Source organism: Notechis scutatus, chromosome Z (genome assembly GCF_049901735.1).
Source record: "Notechis scutatus isolate UNSWTSFEM ecotype Mainland chromosome Z, rNotScu1.2, whole genome shotgun sequence".
In the NCBI taxonomy this organism is placed as follows: domain Eukaryota; kingdom Metazoa; phylum Chordata; class Lepidosauria; order Squamata; family Elapidae; genus Notechis; species Notechis scutatus.
Genome location: NC_142025.1, coordinates 34,859,828 through 34,875,186, shown reverse-complemented (window position 1 = coordinate 34,875,186; position 15,359 = coordinate 34,859,828). Strand labels below are relative to the sequence as shown.

At 33.6% G+C, this 15,359-nt stretch overlaps 1 protein-coding gene across 1 annotated transcript in view; it reads right to left on the bottom strand.

The window, feature by feature from the left end:
• The window catches only part of RAPGEF5 (Rap guanine nucleotide exchange factor 5), a 101,084-nt gene that overhangs the window by 60,486 nt on the left and 25,239 nt on the right, over positions 1 to 15,359 (bottom strand). Inside the window, exons 7-9 of the mRNA XM_026678008.2 lie at positions 12,983 to 13,031; positions 5,802 to 5,878; positions 795 to 920 (exon numbers count right to left, since the gene is read on the bottom strand). Coding sequence (XP_026533793.1) covers positions 795 to 920; positions 5,802 to 5,878; positions 12,983 to 13,031 — 252 coding nt within the window. The remainder of the gene's footprint in view (positions 1 to 794; positions 921 to 5,801; positions 5,879 to 12,982; positions 13,032 to 15,359) is intronic.

Genomic DNA, 15,359 nt, shown 5'->3' with positions numbered 1-15,359 from the left:
TCAAAGTTAAGAAACAATATTTTGCAGGAACTGTCAGTATGCAAAAATGCAGGGTCTATCACATATTTCAAGAATGTAAAACTTCTTAAAATACCTGAACACCTGGTTTGGATTTCCTAAGCACCAAAAAAAAACAACAAAAAAAACACACACACACACACCCAAGCATATATTGGTAATCAATAGTTAATATAATTACATCACATCTTTAGTTTAAATGCTAAAGATTTGAATGTCATGTGAGTTACTTAATTTAATTGAGGCTTTAACATGGACCATGTCCCTGAGACTATAATTCTTAAATTACCAGCCAGTATATTCATGCAGCTGCAACACTTTAGACGCATTACTTTTTGTCTATTAGCCTAAACAGCTCAAGGAAACTCTTCCTCATCCTAGCACCTTCCCAATCTGCTGGGAACACATCTGGAAGGTGCCAAGTTGAGTTTGGTTCAAAGTTCACTTTCATTTTGAAAGGGAAGAATCTGAAAAAATGCCAGATGAATAAAGTAAATTATGAGTACCAGTCAAAGATGTGAAATGTCATCAGTTATGACTCTCTCTTTCTCTCTCCCATTCTCTCCTGTATGTATGTATGTATGTATGTATGTATGTATGTATGTATGTATGTATGCATGTATGTAGTTATTTAAACAGCACTTACTTTTAAGTAAGTATTCATAAAATTACATTCAAAATTCAATTTCATTGACTCCACTATGAATCATTCCTAAACTGTGTCCAGTGTTACTTTACTATTTAATATCTGGGGGAAAAATGGGAAAATGTCCTACCTGGTCTGTATTCACTGGTTCTCTTTTGTTTGCCTGTGGAACATGACAATTTTCTTTTGCAAATTTCTGGACAAGTTCGATGTGCCCAATATCTTCTCGTTCCTGAATCTTGCACATAACTCCTGCCTTCAGTGTTGGTGGAAAAGGAAAAAGATATTTAAATCCACAGTCCCAGGACATGACACTCACAAACTTTGAATTTCACCAAAATTTCATCTTCTCCATTTCACCCTCTGAATTGTTTCAATTTTATGCTGAGCAAACTGTTGTTTCTTGCTTATAAAAACAAAACGGGCACCAAACAAGTCACAGAATCTCCTCCTCCTATGTGATGCTATCTGTTCAACATAGCAGAGCCAATGCTGAACTAAGTAAGCTGCTGTTATGGATGCAGCTGATATGCAGGCAGTGCATTTGTTCCCGTCAACTTGTTTCCTGTTACATAAGAGAACCACAGTAAAAGTTACAAATTCATTGGAAAGTTAGCCAAGATCAGCCCTGGAAAAGAATGGAGAGCAAGAGAGTCCGTCATTCCTAAAAATAACAGCACAAGCTTCTATTTCACACACTCCACCCTTCTTTGTATGTATAACATATAACTATTAAAACATGTTAGATAAAAGAACAAAGGATATGTATATAAATTTGATTTTTGTTGTTTCAGACATGACAGTCTATAAAAATATTTTGCATGGAGATATTATCAAGTGTCTGTGAAAGATAATTAGCAGCATTTTGATATACTAATGTCTCTATGTGCATACAGACACAATTTAAGAATATAAAAGACATCAGGTGTCTTTTCATATTGATAGCATAGTGATAAAGAAATTGGACTTATTATCAAGATCCTCCAAATTCAAGTTACTCTCTAAAGTGCAGAGTTCATTGGGTGATTCTGATCAATTATTCTTTCTTAGCCAATCTCACTTCAGAAAGAATGAAGAGAAAACGTCACCCTAAACTTACCAAAAGGTAGAATATGAATGCAACAATCAATAAAACTGTTCCAGACGTTTTTCCCAAATGTAGTAATTTAAATCAGTTATGAGAAAGTAGTAAAATATGGGAATAATACTTAACTGCATTTAATTAAAAAATACATTTTGTTTCTGTCATGATCCTGTTTACTCTTTGAAGTATTACAGACTCCGAAAAACCAACTCAAAAATAAAGGTACCCTAAAGTTGGTGTGCCACCTTTTTGGGGAATCAAATGCCACATATGGATCTAGTAGTAAATCTTAATATGTCAGGTTTATGTTAAGTAGGACAAAGGGAGAAATCGAAACAATGCAGAATGAGCTTATTATAACTTGATGCCCAGCTTGCAATTATGACATCACAACATCATGGAGTCATGTGATTGCCACTTGCAACCTTTTCTGCCAACTTCCAACAAGCAAAGTAAATGGGGAAACCAACAGGAGGTCTCAAGCAGGAACTACACCTACATGACTACATGACCTTGGTAACTGGCAATAATTCCCTTAATGACAGCAGCCAGAAGTGCAGTGATTTCTAAGCTCCAGTCATGTCGTGTTTTATTACCACATCATGTAGCAACAAAACTCCAGTCCAAATTACCATTGATAAATGAAGATTATCTGTGTGTTCTAAGTGAAAATTTAAATATCTTTATTATGAAGTGAAAAAATGAATGTTTTAAACAGATTTTCCACAAGTTCATTTCCTACAAACTTACATTTATCCATTACTAGCTCTATACCCATGCTTCTCTATGAAACTTTGTGATCGGGCTTAGTTTTGGGGGAGGAAAATAAGGGGGGGGGAATGTGCCTCTGCCTACCAGCATCATCAATCGGTATTCATTTGGCTAGCGTTCAGTCAGTGTTTGAGAGAGTTGAAGGCTGTTTGGAAACTGAAACAGTATTTGCTGTGTGAACAAGGAGATAGCCTGGACATGTTCTGTACTAAAGCTGCTTGGTGCTCTGAAACTGAAACTGAAATTCCTCTCCTCTGCTTGTGTTTTGAATTTGGAACAGATTTCTTTTCAGGTGGGGAGGGAAAATAGAACTCCTTAGCATCAGAGTATATTATTATTAATAATAATAATATATGAAATACTAATTGTCTGATGGTCATTTCAAGAAATCCTTTCTTAGTGAGCATCTAGAAGCCAAGAGGAACACACGTACCAAATTTCAAGTTTGTAGGCTTCACGGTTCTGGAGATTTTGTAATGATACGTGAGTGGTATTTTGTTTTTATATATATAGATTTACTTATCCTGCTTTTAATCACCAATTATATCATAATAAAAATTGAATGGATTCTGTGGCTGAAGGAGAGGGTCTGGCCCAAAGTCACCTAATTGCATGATCATGAATGTACACTTTAATTATACTCAACAAACTGGATGTCTAACAATCTGTGAAGAACACTTGAAACAGCACAGGTTTCTCTCTCCCCCAATTTTCTTACCTCATCTTTATTATTCTTATAACTAACAAAAGGCAGTGAACATACCTAATACTCCTTCCTCCTCCTATTTTCCCCCATAACAACAATCATGTGACATGATTGGGCTGAAGAAGTGTCTAGTCCAAAATGTTTATGTTTTATTAAATAAATCAGAATTGATTAGCTTGGTGAATCAGGCTATACCAGGAGGTGTCAAACTCAAGGCCCACGGGCCGGATCCAGCCTGCAATGTGGTTGGATCCAGCCCCCAGGGCCGTCCTAGTCTACCTAATGTGAAGAGGAAAGATCGGGCCAGCCTGGCTTTGGACTGGTCTATCCAATGTAAAGAGGAAACATGCCAGCAGTTTGGAGAGTGGCATCAAACTAGCCATGTCTACCCATTTGGCCATGCCCACCTGGCCCCTCAAGATCACACAATGAAATTGAGTTTGACACTTCTGGGCTATACCACTAACTACAATAGTTTAGCGTTAGTATTGTTCTGTCAGGTAAGACACTCCAAGACATAATGAGAAATTTAGAGAAGCAAGAAAATTGTTAGGATTCTGATTCATACTTGGCAACCAATAAAATCTACTGCCTTATTGAACAGAATGATTATATACACAATTGGTAAATTAATACATTGTAAGCAGTGTTCAATAATAATTTTGTTTACAGGAAAAATATATTCATTAGTGCTACCAAATGGTCAAATATGCAAATTAATACATGGTCTTGTGTGGACTTATCTGTTTCATTTCAGTTCAACACACCCAATAATTTCTTTAAAATAAAAAAAATGGGGTATTAGTTAATATGCATGTTACCAAATTTGCAAATGTCCAAAGTAGTTTTCAAACCAATTAAATGTCTGGATTGAGATACTTTTGTTTCCTATAATTCACTCACATAATCTTATTACCATGCTGCTTATTAGAGCAAATGAATGCTTAATGAATTTCTTTGTTTTTAAATCTCAAACAACAAAGCCTTGAAACGGCATTTAAATAAACTCAACATGGACAACAAAAAGAACCAACCTAATGGTATGGACATGACGTGCAACCAAATGATAAATATGTCACCTGCTCTGTAGTAAATATTATAAATATATTATAAATATAATATATTCATTTATATATTGAAATGAATAGCATGCTAATGTTATTTATAGTTTTCCTAATACAGCTATTCCACTTTTGCCCTTTCTGGATAAATTGGTGGAAGCGTTGGACTAACACAATTGAAAGCCACCAGATATAAGGATTATGGTAACATTTGGGTAGCTAAACAGGATCTTGCAAAAGATCCTATCTATTTTCCCATATGGAGCAAACAGAAGAAAGGGATTAAATTTAGAAAGATGTATTTATTTATTCATATATTCAATTTATATGGCCACTTAGTTGACTTGCAATTTGGGGTGCATACATATTAAACCAACTAATTAAAAAACTTATTAAAATATACTCATCATTACATATGATGACCAAACAGTTAAGCTACCTTCTACCAGTAGTGACAACTTCACAGGTAGTATTTACCCAAAACAGAAACAGTCAACACAGTCCATTATGTGTCAGGTTTGATCTTATAAAATTTTACTGCAATTACTATTAGCTTTCTTCAAACAACATGAGCCAACTCCCATAACAGTTAGTTAATGTGGCCTAATCCACCCCATCTGTTATCTCAATTCAACATCAAGTAGAAGGCAGCTATCATTTATCAAATAACGAAGGAGGTAAATTTGTTTCCATTTTATTGAATTTTAAACAGTCAACAGGGGAAATCATCCATATCCTCAAGGGCTAGGTTGCCAAATCCTTTAATTCAAAAGCACATCTTAATTAGTGATAGAGTCAGCCTGCTACAAGAAAATAAATGCAATAAGATTTGAAGAAGGAATTTTAAAAAATACTGCTAAACTGACAATTAACAAAATGTCTCATTTTTCTCTTCCCAATTTTTTAAAATAATGTTCTTATTAAGCAGGGTAGGATAAATTCCAGAAAAATAGCTGTGATATAATTTTTTGTATTAATGGACAAGTAACTTCCATCTTGCAACAGAAAAGCACTGTCCACTTGATAGGGACATATTTTTTCACCTTCTACTCAATATCAAACTATATCTCAATACTAACTAAGCAAAATGTGTTTCTTGAGCACAAGTTTCCAGACTGGACCAAATGTTAAATTCCTTTTCAAGAATTAGACTAGAAACCATTATCTTTTTACTTGTGGTGCTATGAAGATTTAATCTTTGCATTTCCTATAACACCTGTAAATAATATTGCCCCAAAATAATGTATTTAATTCAGTCATACTCATTTTAATCCAAGAAAATAGAATATGACAATACTACAAATTGATCTAAAAGGATAAATGTAGAAGTGTAACCACACACCTGATTTTCAGAAGGTTTGACCCTTAAATAGCAGAAAGTCCCAAACAAAACCATGTAATTTTGCATATTATATATTGTATAGCTGGGTTGTGAGTTAGTTATAAGTATTAGCAATGACATTTGTAAAAAAGAGGATCCCCAATCTCTATCATGCATGAATAATTATTTTCTACCTGTGCATCACAGATATCCTTTGGGGTTTTTTGCACTGTTGCCTCTCCACTGCAGATGTCATAACTTTGATTCATTGCTAAAGAAAAAGAAAACAAGATACATATAAGAGCTTCTAACAGGAACTATGAAAACTAACATTGTATCTATATACCTGCCAGCAACTTTAAAAGCAACTTCTTACTACAACATTCAATATAATTCACAATCTTCAATAAATATTTTTATTTACAATGTAACCATCATAAATGTGAGTGAGTTGCCAAGCATCCAAATGTAAATCACATAACCACGAGGATGTTACATTGGTCATAAGTGTGAAAAATGGTCATGTCACTTTTTTCAGTAATGGTGTAACTTTGAACAGTCAACTAAGCGAACTGCTGTAAGTCAAGGACTATCTGCACTATCCAATGAGCTTCACAGCTTCATCCCTTTCTACAATAAAAGACAAGCTTTCTGGGTCCTACTCTAACATTCTAATCATTACAGAGATTGCTGACTACATAAAGACACATACTTTATGTAGTTAGTTAGCAATAAAGAGTGCTAACCATAGCAGAATACTAGCATACTGATATAGTTCACACATTAAATTAAGCTACAAACATCCTTTCCAAGCTACAATGACTTCATCACTCAATGTTCTATATCAAACGAAGTACATTATGGTATAATGTAATGTTCTAACTCATTCATAAAGTGCCCCTTCTTATTCACACTTCCACCATAATTTTTTAAAATTCTAGACAATTTCTCTGATGACCTATACTAATGATAGATTTTAATAAAAAATAAAGTAAATTCAGTCCTTTCGACCATGTATTTTCCCATTGTTCTATTTCATTTTTTAACCAAATTTTTTTATTATACACTTTCACTTCTTGTTTTTCTGTTCCAAATATTAGTTTACATATTTTAGTAAGTACATATTCGTTATCTGTACATAGCTTTACTTCAAACTCAGCCTTACAATGTTCAAAACTACAAATTCTTTTTACTTTCAATTAGAGAATTTTACAAATTAATATACAATCAAAATTGGAGACATTTGGGGGGAAATAGATGAAAAAGTCATGGACTTTTGCTTTTATATAATGTTCATAAATGCACTGACATTATAAAATGCAAAATATGTAAAAAAAAGTTACTAAAAACAATGAATAGTTGAATTTAACCAAATTGACTACTTTGATCAGAGAAAAGGAAGTTTATTGCTGACATGAAAAATTTTACAGACTTTTTGAATGAAACAGACAAAAATAAATGTATAATTTATAGTTTTGATTATTGGAAAGAATGTAGAAAACAGAGTTATTTTGCAATCATAGAGCAAGTATTAATTTATAATTGTAATAACTGCTCTAAGGAAAATCGGAAATGACTACTTGTCTTTTTTGCTTTCAAACTTTCAGTTCCTTCTTTGATTTTGTTTATCCTTTTCTTTTTCTTATTCTATAAGAGTTAAATTTTCTTAAATTTTTAAATAATATATGAGTGCATGTATTTCTCTCTCTCTGTGTGTGACTCTTTCTCTTTCTTTCTTTCTCTCTCTCCCTCTCTCCCCCCTCCTTCCCTCTCTGTGTGTTTGTGTGCATGTGTGCACACACATGGGTATAAAAGGGAAGTGGTACAAAGTGCAGCCTATCAAAATCAGTTAGTCTAAGAATTATTTTCTAAGATTCTGAATATACTGTATGTGGAAAATAAAGCAGTTATACAGCTTGAATTCTAAACAAGTCCAGGTTCCTTTTCTGCATATACAAGAAGACATGAGCACATATGTAGATATTCATGGGAAATTATTGAATATATAGATATCTATCTCCATTGTAAAACCCCTTTTTCAGGATTATTGTAATGGTTGCTGAATGAGCGTTCAATAAGCGAGCACTATTTGTACTCCAATCATGTCTCATTTGTAGCCTAAGTTGTCAAAAAAATAATAATAATGAATTTTGGCAATTTGATCCTTTTTCATTTTTTTACTTCAAAATTGCAAATGTGCTCCTATCTTTAAACCACACTCCAAATGACTCACATATAATATTTCAGACTAATTTTGGCCCAGGTTTGATTAATACAGGTAAATATAAATATGGGAAAACTCTGACCAGCGAAATCTTCTCTTCAGTAGCCCATAAAATGCCCCTCAAATTGTTTCAAAATCTTGATTTTCACAAACATTGAAAATTTGAATATTCTAGAAAACTTTGGCTGTAGCAATGCTTGAGAATCTTTGGGTTGTAATAAGACTTCCAATAGAAATGACTATTATAGCAACTGAAAGAATCTGCTCATTCCCTTGTTTAAAACAAAAGAAGGTATTTTTATAATTGGAATACAAAAACTATATAGAGCCATACATCAGTTCAATAATGCCAAAGAACAAAGAATCCAGTCAGTTTTATTACAGACACACCTTGTTTATTATACCTATATATTTTTTGCTTTATCCATGTAATAAGGCTGAGCTCCATGAATAAATGAAGGGTAGAATGTTAAGCAACATCAGTTTGCTGAAGTATAATTTCAAATGCATTCATATTCCCATAAGCCTAAGGAATTTAGGATGATTTTTTAATAGCCACTTAAGAGATCAGGACGCTATGCCTTGTTTTTATTTCATTATTCCCTTGTGGGCAGCAAGAAGCATTTTCCTTAAAGATTTTTAACATAAAACAAGTAATGAAACAAGATTTTTAACATAAAACAAGTAATGGTTTTCTCAAAAAGAGTCTAGATATACTTTACTAACAAAATGGATTACTATTCTTGCTAAGCAAGGTTTGTTTAATTTCTTCAATAAGAATAGTGTTCTCTATCCTTAATGGAAGATTCACTTAAGACGCATGATATGTTTTTTTCCAGTTAAAATGAAGATTACTTCATAGTAATTCCATTATAGACTTTTATTGGTTTACCAGAAAAAAATCCTATGCCAAATTGAAAGCTATGCAAAACAGAACTGAAATTAAATTTACTTCCACAAGATGGCTTACAATGGATTTAAAGAAGAAATATGCCATTGTCTATTATCAGAATTGGCTGCAGTACATTTGAGGAAAAACTTGAATTATGAAGGCTATCTTTGATAAGTTTATGTACAGATCATAGTCCTAAAGGTGCTTTTCAAGATTTTGTTTAAATGTTAGGATTAAAGACCCTGAATAGAAATTATGGATGCTACCACTAACAGTTATGAAAGCATAGAGGAATTTTTAGCAGAAACAGTAACTTGGAACCGAATGCATGAAAAATGTATACTCAGGTGCAATATTACGGTACACAAGAGACAGTTATTATAAAAGGAATATTTTAGTGTATTGGGTATTTTCACTCAAGAACAGGATATGTTTCTCTAAGTATTTATTTATCTCAGTATTAAAATTTAATTCATAGTATTTGGTTCTCCTACAATGGCCTTCCCTAACATCACTATGCAGATAAACTGCATTGGGAAGATATCAGGTTGGAAAACACAATTCTGCTATATTGTACAGAAATGAATTTTTAAATTTATTACTATAGACTTCAGAGATAAATTTTTAAACACAGACTAATTACTTGTATCCTATATATTCTTAAACCAAACAGAATGGAACAATATAACCAAGGAAAGTGTCAACTTCCTTTCTTTAAGTTTTACAGAGTGAACATTTAATATAAATGCTAACTACTTTGTAAAGCTCATAATAAAATGACAGACAAATCAATTGTTGGAAACGTTAATTGGAGAAAGCTTCCCTTCACTGACTCAAACAGGAAAAGAACTCAAAGTTTTAAAGAAGATAACAGCTTTTTCCAATGTTGCATATTCTGAACGTGTTGGATTACAAAATTCACAGCTAGCATGGAGACAAACTTATCCAGAAAGCACCAGGTTGTGTAAACTGAACTTTCCAAGTATTCTATAGCTCAAATTTTATGTAGTCCTGAATAAAAACATGGGAAAGTATCTCATTTCCCACCAGTCATATCAAATGTTTATCTTACGCATTACACTCAATATTAAAGCATCAAACAAATATTAACTGGAAAACTGTATTTATCACACTGCTTCCAAACACCATTAACAATCCAAACAGAAAATGGTTTTGCTTTGAAAATAGAGAAGCAGAAGATGGTTAAATGGAAATGGAAAACAAGATTTCTGGATTAGCATCATTCATTAGTTGAATGGTCATCTTTCATCTCAAGTTTTCATATTTTTAAAATTAATAATTGTGTCCAAAGTATCGATAATACTCAAATCCTCAATTTACAACCCTTAGTTCAGCAACTATTCAAAATCATGATGGCACTGAACAAATGGATTTACAACCTGCACAGGAAGTTTCTCAGATATGTACCCCAAATGACTTAAAAGCCTGAGGTTTTTACCACAATCATAGTACTAACATTATTTCTTTCATATATTTTTTAATTATTTAATATTTATTTTTATCAGTAATGTATATTATATTACACTAGCTCGATACCTGTGCTTCGCTATGAAACTATATGGTTGGGCTTAGTTTTGGGGGCAGAAAATAAGAGGGGTGATTCTGCCCCAGCATATATCAATATTCATCTGGCTAGCGTCCTGACAGTGTGTGAGGCTGTTTGGAAACTGAAACAGTATTTGCTGTGTGAGCAAGGAGAGACAGCAAGGAGCCTGGGCATGGCTTAGCTCAACTGTTTTGTACTAAAGCTGCTTGGTGCTGTGAAACTAAAACTGAAACTCCTCTCCTCTGCTTGTGTTTTGCATTTGGAACAGAATTCTTTTCAGGTGGGGAGGGGGTGTAGAACTCCTTAGCATCAGTGCGTGTTAATAATAATAATATACAAAATACTAATGCTCTGATGGTCATTTTGAAAAACCCTTTGTTAGCGAGCATCTAGAAGCCAAAAGGAACACGTTTCAAGTTTGTAGGCTTTACGGTTCTGGAGATTTTGTGATGATATTTCACTTTTACATATAGATATCGATATATACATTATAAACAAATATTTTAATGAATTGTGATTTCAACTGCAATGGCATTTGCTTGATTTGAAAAATTGACAATATGAGATATTATGTAATGTAATTGTAATTGAGACCACGAAATGGATGCCCAAAAAATTGGTAAACCAACCGATACACTGTTTTTATATTTATGAAAGAAAGTTGGATGTTTTTATGTTTTGTCTGTTTTGTTTGTCTTTAAAAATCAATAAAATTGTTTTCAAAAAAAAAAAAAAGGAAAGAAAAACCTCTTTGTTCTCTCATAGGTTTTTTGGCTAAAATTTTCTTTATAAATTCTCTAAAACATAATGAATTCTTACTTCAGTTCTCCCTATCCTGTCATCTTCCAGATATCTTGGGATATAACTCAAATTAGACAGCTGAAGGGATTTTAGAAATTACCATCAGAGAATATATCACAGCACTAGCTTGAGAAGGCTCTGTTATAGGGGCTGGGAGGGCACTGTCTTTTGTTCTTTCAAGGAATACAGAAATTTGTTTCTAAATGTAACTGGTACAAATAACACATGGGAACAGGGATAGAACAAGCTGCTCGTTCTCTTTAGTTTTCACCTTATTGTGAAATGAGCATTGCTTTTATGTATCCATTTCAAATTTTTAATAGCTTTTCCTTTGAAAACCTGTTCTATTTCAATGACTTTACATGAGATTAGAAGAGATCCTGTTCTTCATAGATAAGAAAAGGTTCTCCCAGTAACAAATATTCCAGAGCTCCCCACTTTGGGCAATTTCTACAAATATTTTAAATATTTGACAATTTTGAATATACTTTGGATCCTAGATAAGCTGCTTAATAAAAATAAACGTCACCTTCAAAACTAAAACATATATTTCAAATTAAGACAATGTATTAATTTATAAAGTATAAAGAATAAATCAATATCCTTGATTTACAACCAGTCCCTGATTTACATCCTTTTGAAATTACAACAGCATTGAAAAATGTGACATGTCCATTGTTCACACTTACAACCATTGTATCATCCCTAAGGTCACGTGATCAAAATTTCAATATTGGGCAACATATTTATGAGTTGCAGTGTCCTGAGATTATGTGACCACTTTTTTTAACCTTCTGACAAAGTAAATGAGGAAGCCAGATTCACTTTACAACCATGTTGTTCACTTAACAGCTGCAGTGGTAAGAGATTTATTGAATAGTCATAAGACCTTATCAGTAACATAACATAAATATATAACAAGACAAATACAGATAAGTTAGATGTATAAAAATACAATAATAAAAACATGTGTGGGAAACCAGGGAGTCAAAAATCGGATAATAGATCACCCTTGCAGGATACACCAATTTGTTCAATATATTGGGTTCTTAGGACCGCTGCCTTGATTATAAACTTAGCAGTCCTATGGACGATGTGTACATTAGAGGCCCGGAGGAAATATAACAATCTGTGGTTTGATTCCCAATGGGCTGTTCTTTCCAGTAGAAACGATAAATATTTAAGCCTAAAGGGGGCATATATTTGGCAGTTGAACAAGATGTGGGAAATATCTTCAATGGCAGATGAACCACATAAGCAGGTTCTCTAGTGGTATTGTACATGGTGAAAGCACCCATGTCTGGACATGGAATCCAGTAACTCAAATCTAGCTCTGGTATAGACTCTTCTCTGTAATTGTGGCATACCCATTGAAAGGTATTTTTCAGGTTGGAAGATGTTTTTATTCTTAGCCAACCATCTTATAGATCTGTTTTTTGCTAATAATTCTATGTCAGTCTGGGCACTAATATCCAAGACTCTCTGGTTAAAAATTTCCCTTGCCTGGGAAGTCCTTGTCAATAAATATTGAGTAGAAAACCCATGTCTTAAGATGGCTCTGTGGACCTCTTACTTACTTACTCACTTAACAACGGCAGTGATTCACTTAACTGTGGCAAGAAAGTTGTAAAATGGGGCAAAACTCATTTAAGAACTGTCTCACTTAGCCACAGAAATTTTGAGCTCAATTCTAGCTGTAAGCTGAGGACTACCTATAATACATCAAGTAAATATCAATTGGCTGAATATAAAATGAAAAATGTCTGACATAATTCATATATATCAGATATCAACAATATTTCTTGTCAAATTCAGATAATCAATTCTAGTTTTTCTTTCTCTAATTATATTTTTAAAATGTTGTACTTAGTCAAAAAATTGGTATATTCACCTGATTTTCTTGCTTTCACAGCAAGAACAGCTGCCAGTTCTCTCTGCACCTAGCACATCAAGAAAATTGTGTTATAAATATGCTGATGGAATACATATATAAATTTATTTTACTAGTTATGTTGTTTACAATGAAACTCCCAGAGTTTGTCTACTGCCTATACAAGGAACAGTAATATAAACAGATGGAATTTTCTCTTTCCAGCATCCTAAATTTAATACCAGAATGGAGTTCAGCTTCAAGCCTAATTATATTTATTGAAATGTATGCTCCGCTGAATGCAATGGAGCTGAACTATAGCATTAATTAAATGCTATAGGTATTAGCTTCATGAAAAAAGTATTTTAACTTCAGCAAGATTATAACAAAGCTATAAGTCTAAAAAAATTGGGTAGGATGTTGGGAAAATATATAATTTTCATTACATTTGGCACATAGAGTTCCCTCATTTCATCAAACGTCTTCCCAGAAGTCACTTATCAACAAACTCGATTAAGCCAGGGTAATATACAGTATATATACACACACCCTTTTAGAAGTTTCCTGACCTACTAGCATCATTCATTGCCTTATGTACAACTTTTACATATTATTTTAACTAACTGAAATAAACTACCTTTGACCAAAAGTGCACCCTTTGCAGTTATTTCCTGCACTTGAACTAAGTTGGCATTATTCAACACAGCTGTTCTCATTCAACAGTTCCTCGCCCTTCCATTGTTTGGAGAGAACATGCATTTCCTTTATTTACAGGTTTCAGTCTGACTCATCAAGAAATAAGTACTTAGAAAAAATTGTACATAACCAAAAGTAGACCCTGAGCTGGAGAAAGAAAGAAGTGACAAGATTAAGTTGAAAAGCCATATCACTCACACAGGCATATATTAGTTATACATTACACCTTTATTTTACTTTATGCAGCTACAATTCAATTAATATTTTACATTTAAATATTATTATTGGTTAACAGTGCTTAACTTAGAAAATTACTAAATGCTTTTGGTAAGCTCAATCTATTGATTCCATATAACTCTAACCCTAAACAAATAAATGCATTTTTACTTTATTTATACATTATACATTGTATATTTGTATATTACCCATTCCCTGATGATTCTGGGCAGCTTTTAATCAAAAATACCACCAAGCAAAATCCATCCTCAAAAATATTAATAAAACTCTCCCATAAAACAAACTAAAAACAGCATTAAAATATAGCAAAAGAAAGATGTAGACGTTGAAACACAGCATGCAGTTTGGATAGAATAATCATGCCTTAATTGCTTTTCTGGACTCTGAAAGAGGAGCACCCTAAAAGAAGGGAAGGAGAAAGTATGGGATAGCCATACCCTCCAGAACTTCAAGTTGCTGAGTTTCTCAGTTAACCAAAGATCCATGAGAAGGAAGTTACTGCAGTCTGGTCAAACACCTTAGTCGTCCCTTTAACTAATGATTATGGTCTCAATCAAACTGCCCATCAGAATGTAAGTCGCTAAGCACCTTCTGAAAAACCAATAAGTATCTGGGATAGACTGATCCAACAGATTCTTCCTCACAGCAGAGAGAGTTATGCATTAAACTCCACAGCCATTAGTTCCTATACACTGACCTCTCCTCCAGGTTTTTGAAATATAACCCAGTGATCACATCCTATCACAATTAAATGGTGGGTGAGGATTTTTTTTTTTTACAGACAAACCTAGTGATTTTTTACAGACAAACCTAGTAAGAGAAAAGCAGGCAGTTAGGGGGCAGAATTAAATATGTCATCAGCTTAAGAGTCATTACATTTCCATAAATGGTCCAAGTTCAACCACTCCTAATTCTGTTGACTCTTATCTGGCACCAGCTTAACACTGATCTTTAGTTGACCAGATACTTGTGAATAGGCTTGAATAAGTTTTCTGTGCCACTACTTAAGGAATGATTCCGATCCTTTGCAACTGGCAAGCCAGAATCCCTGGTTCTTGTGAAGAAGACTAAGAACCTGAAGGAGGGGATTAGTAAGAGCTACCACACCCTCCTTCTCCAATGGTAGCCTGCTCTCAGTATTCCATTTTACCACTTAGTGCCAACTATAATCTCATTTCACTCATTTCTCATTTCACAAAAGTCCATCCTGGACTGCATCACCCCCTATAGCCCAAAAATCTCTGCCATCTAGTACCAGGACCAAATCAGTCAAAATATTTCCAGAATTTGAAGCCCTTCAATCTGGTTTCTAACTCCACTTCCACCTATTCCCCTGTGCTATTCTCATTCAAAATTCAAATGACAGTGGTAATCCTAATGTCACCCAGGTACAGCCCTCTGACTCCAAACCAAACTCCAATCCTAAAGATGACCTTTTGAGATTTTTACTGAGAAGACATAACGA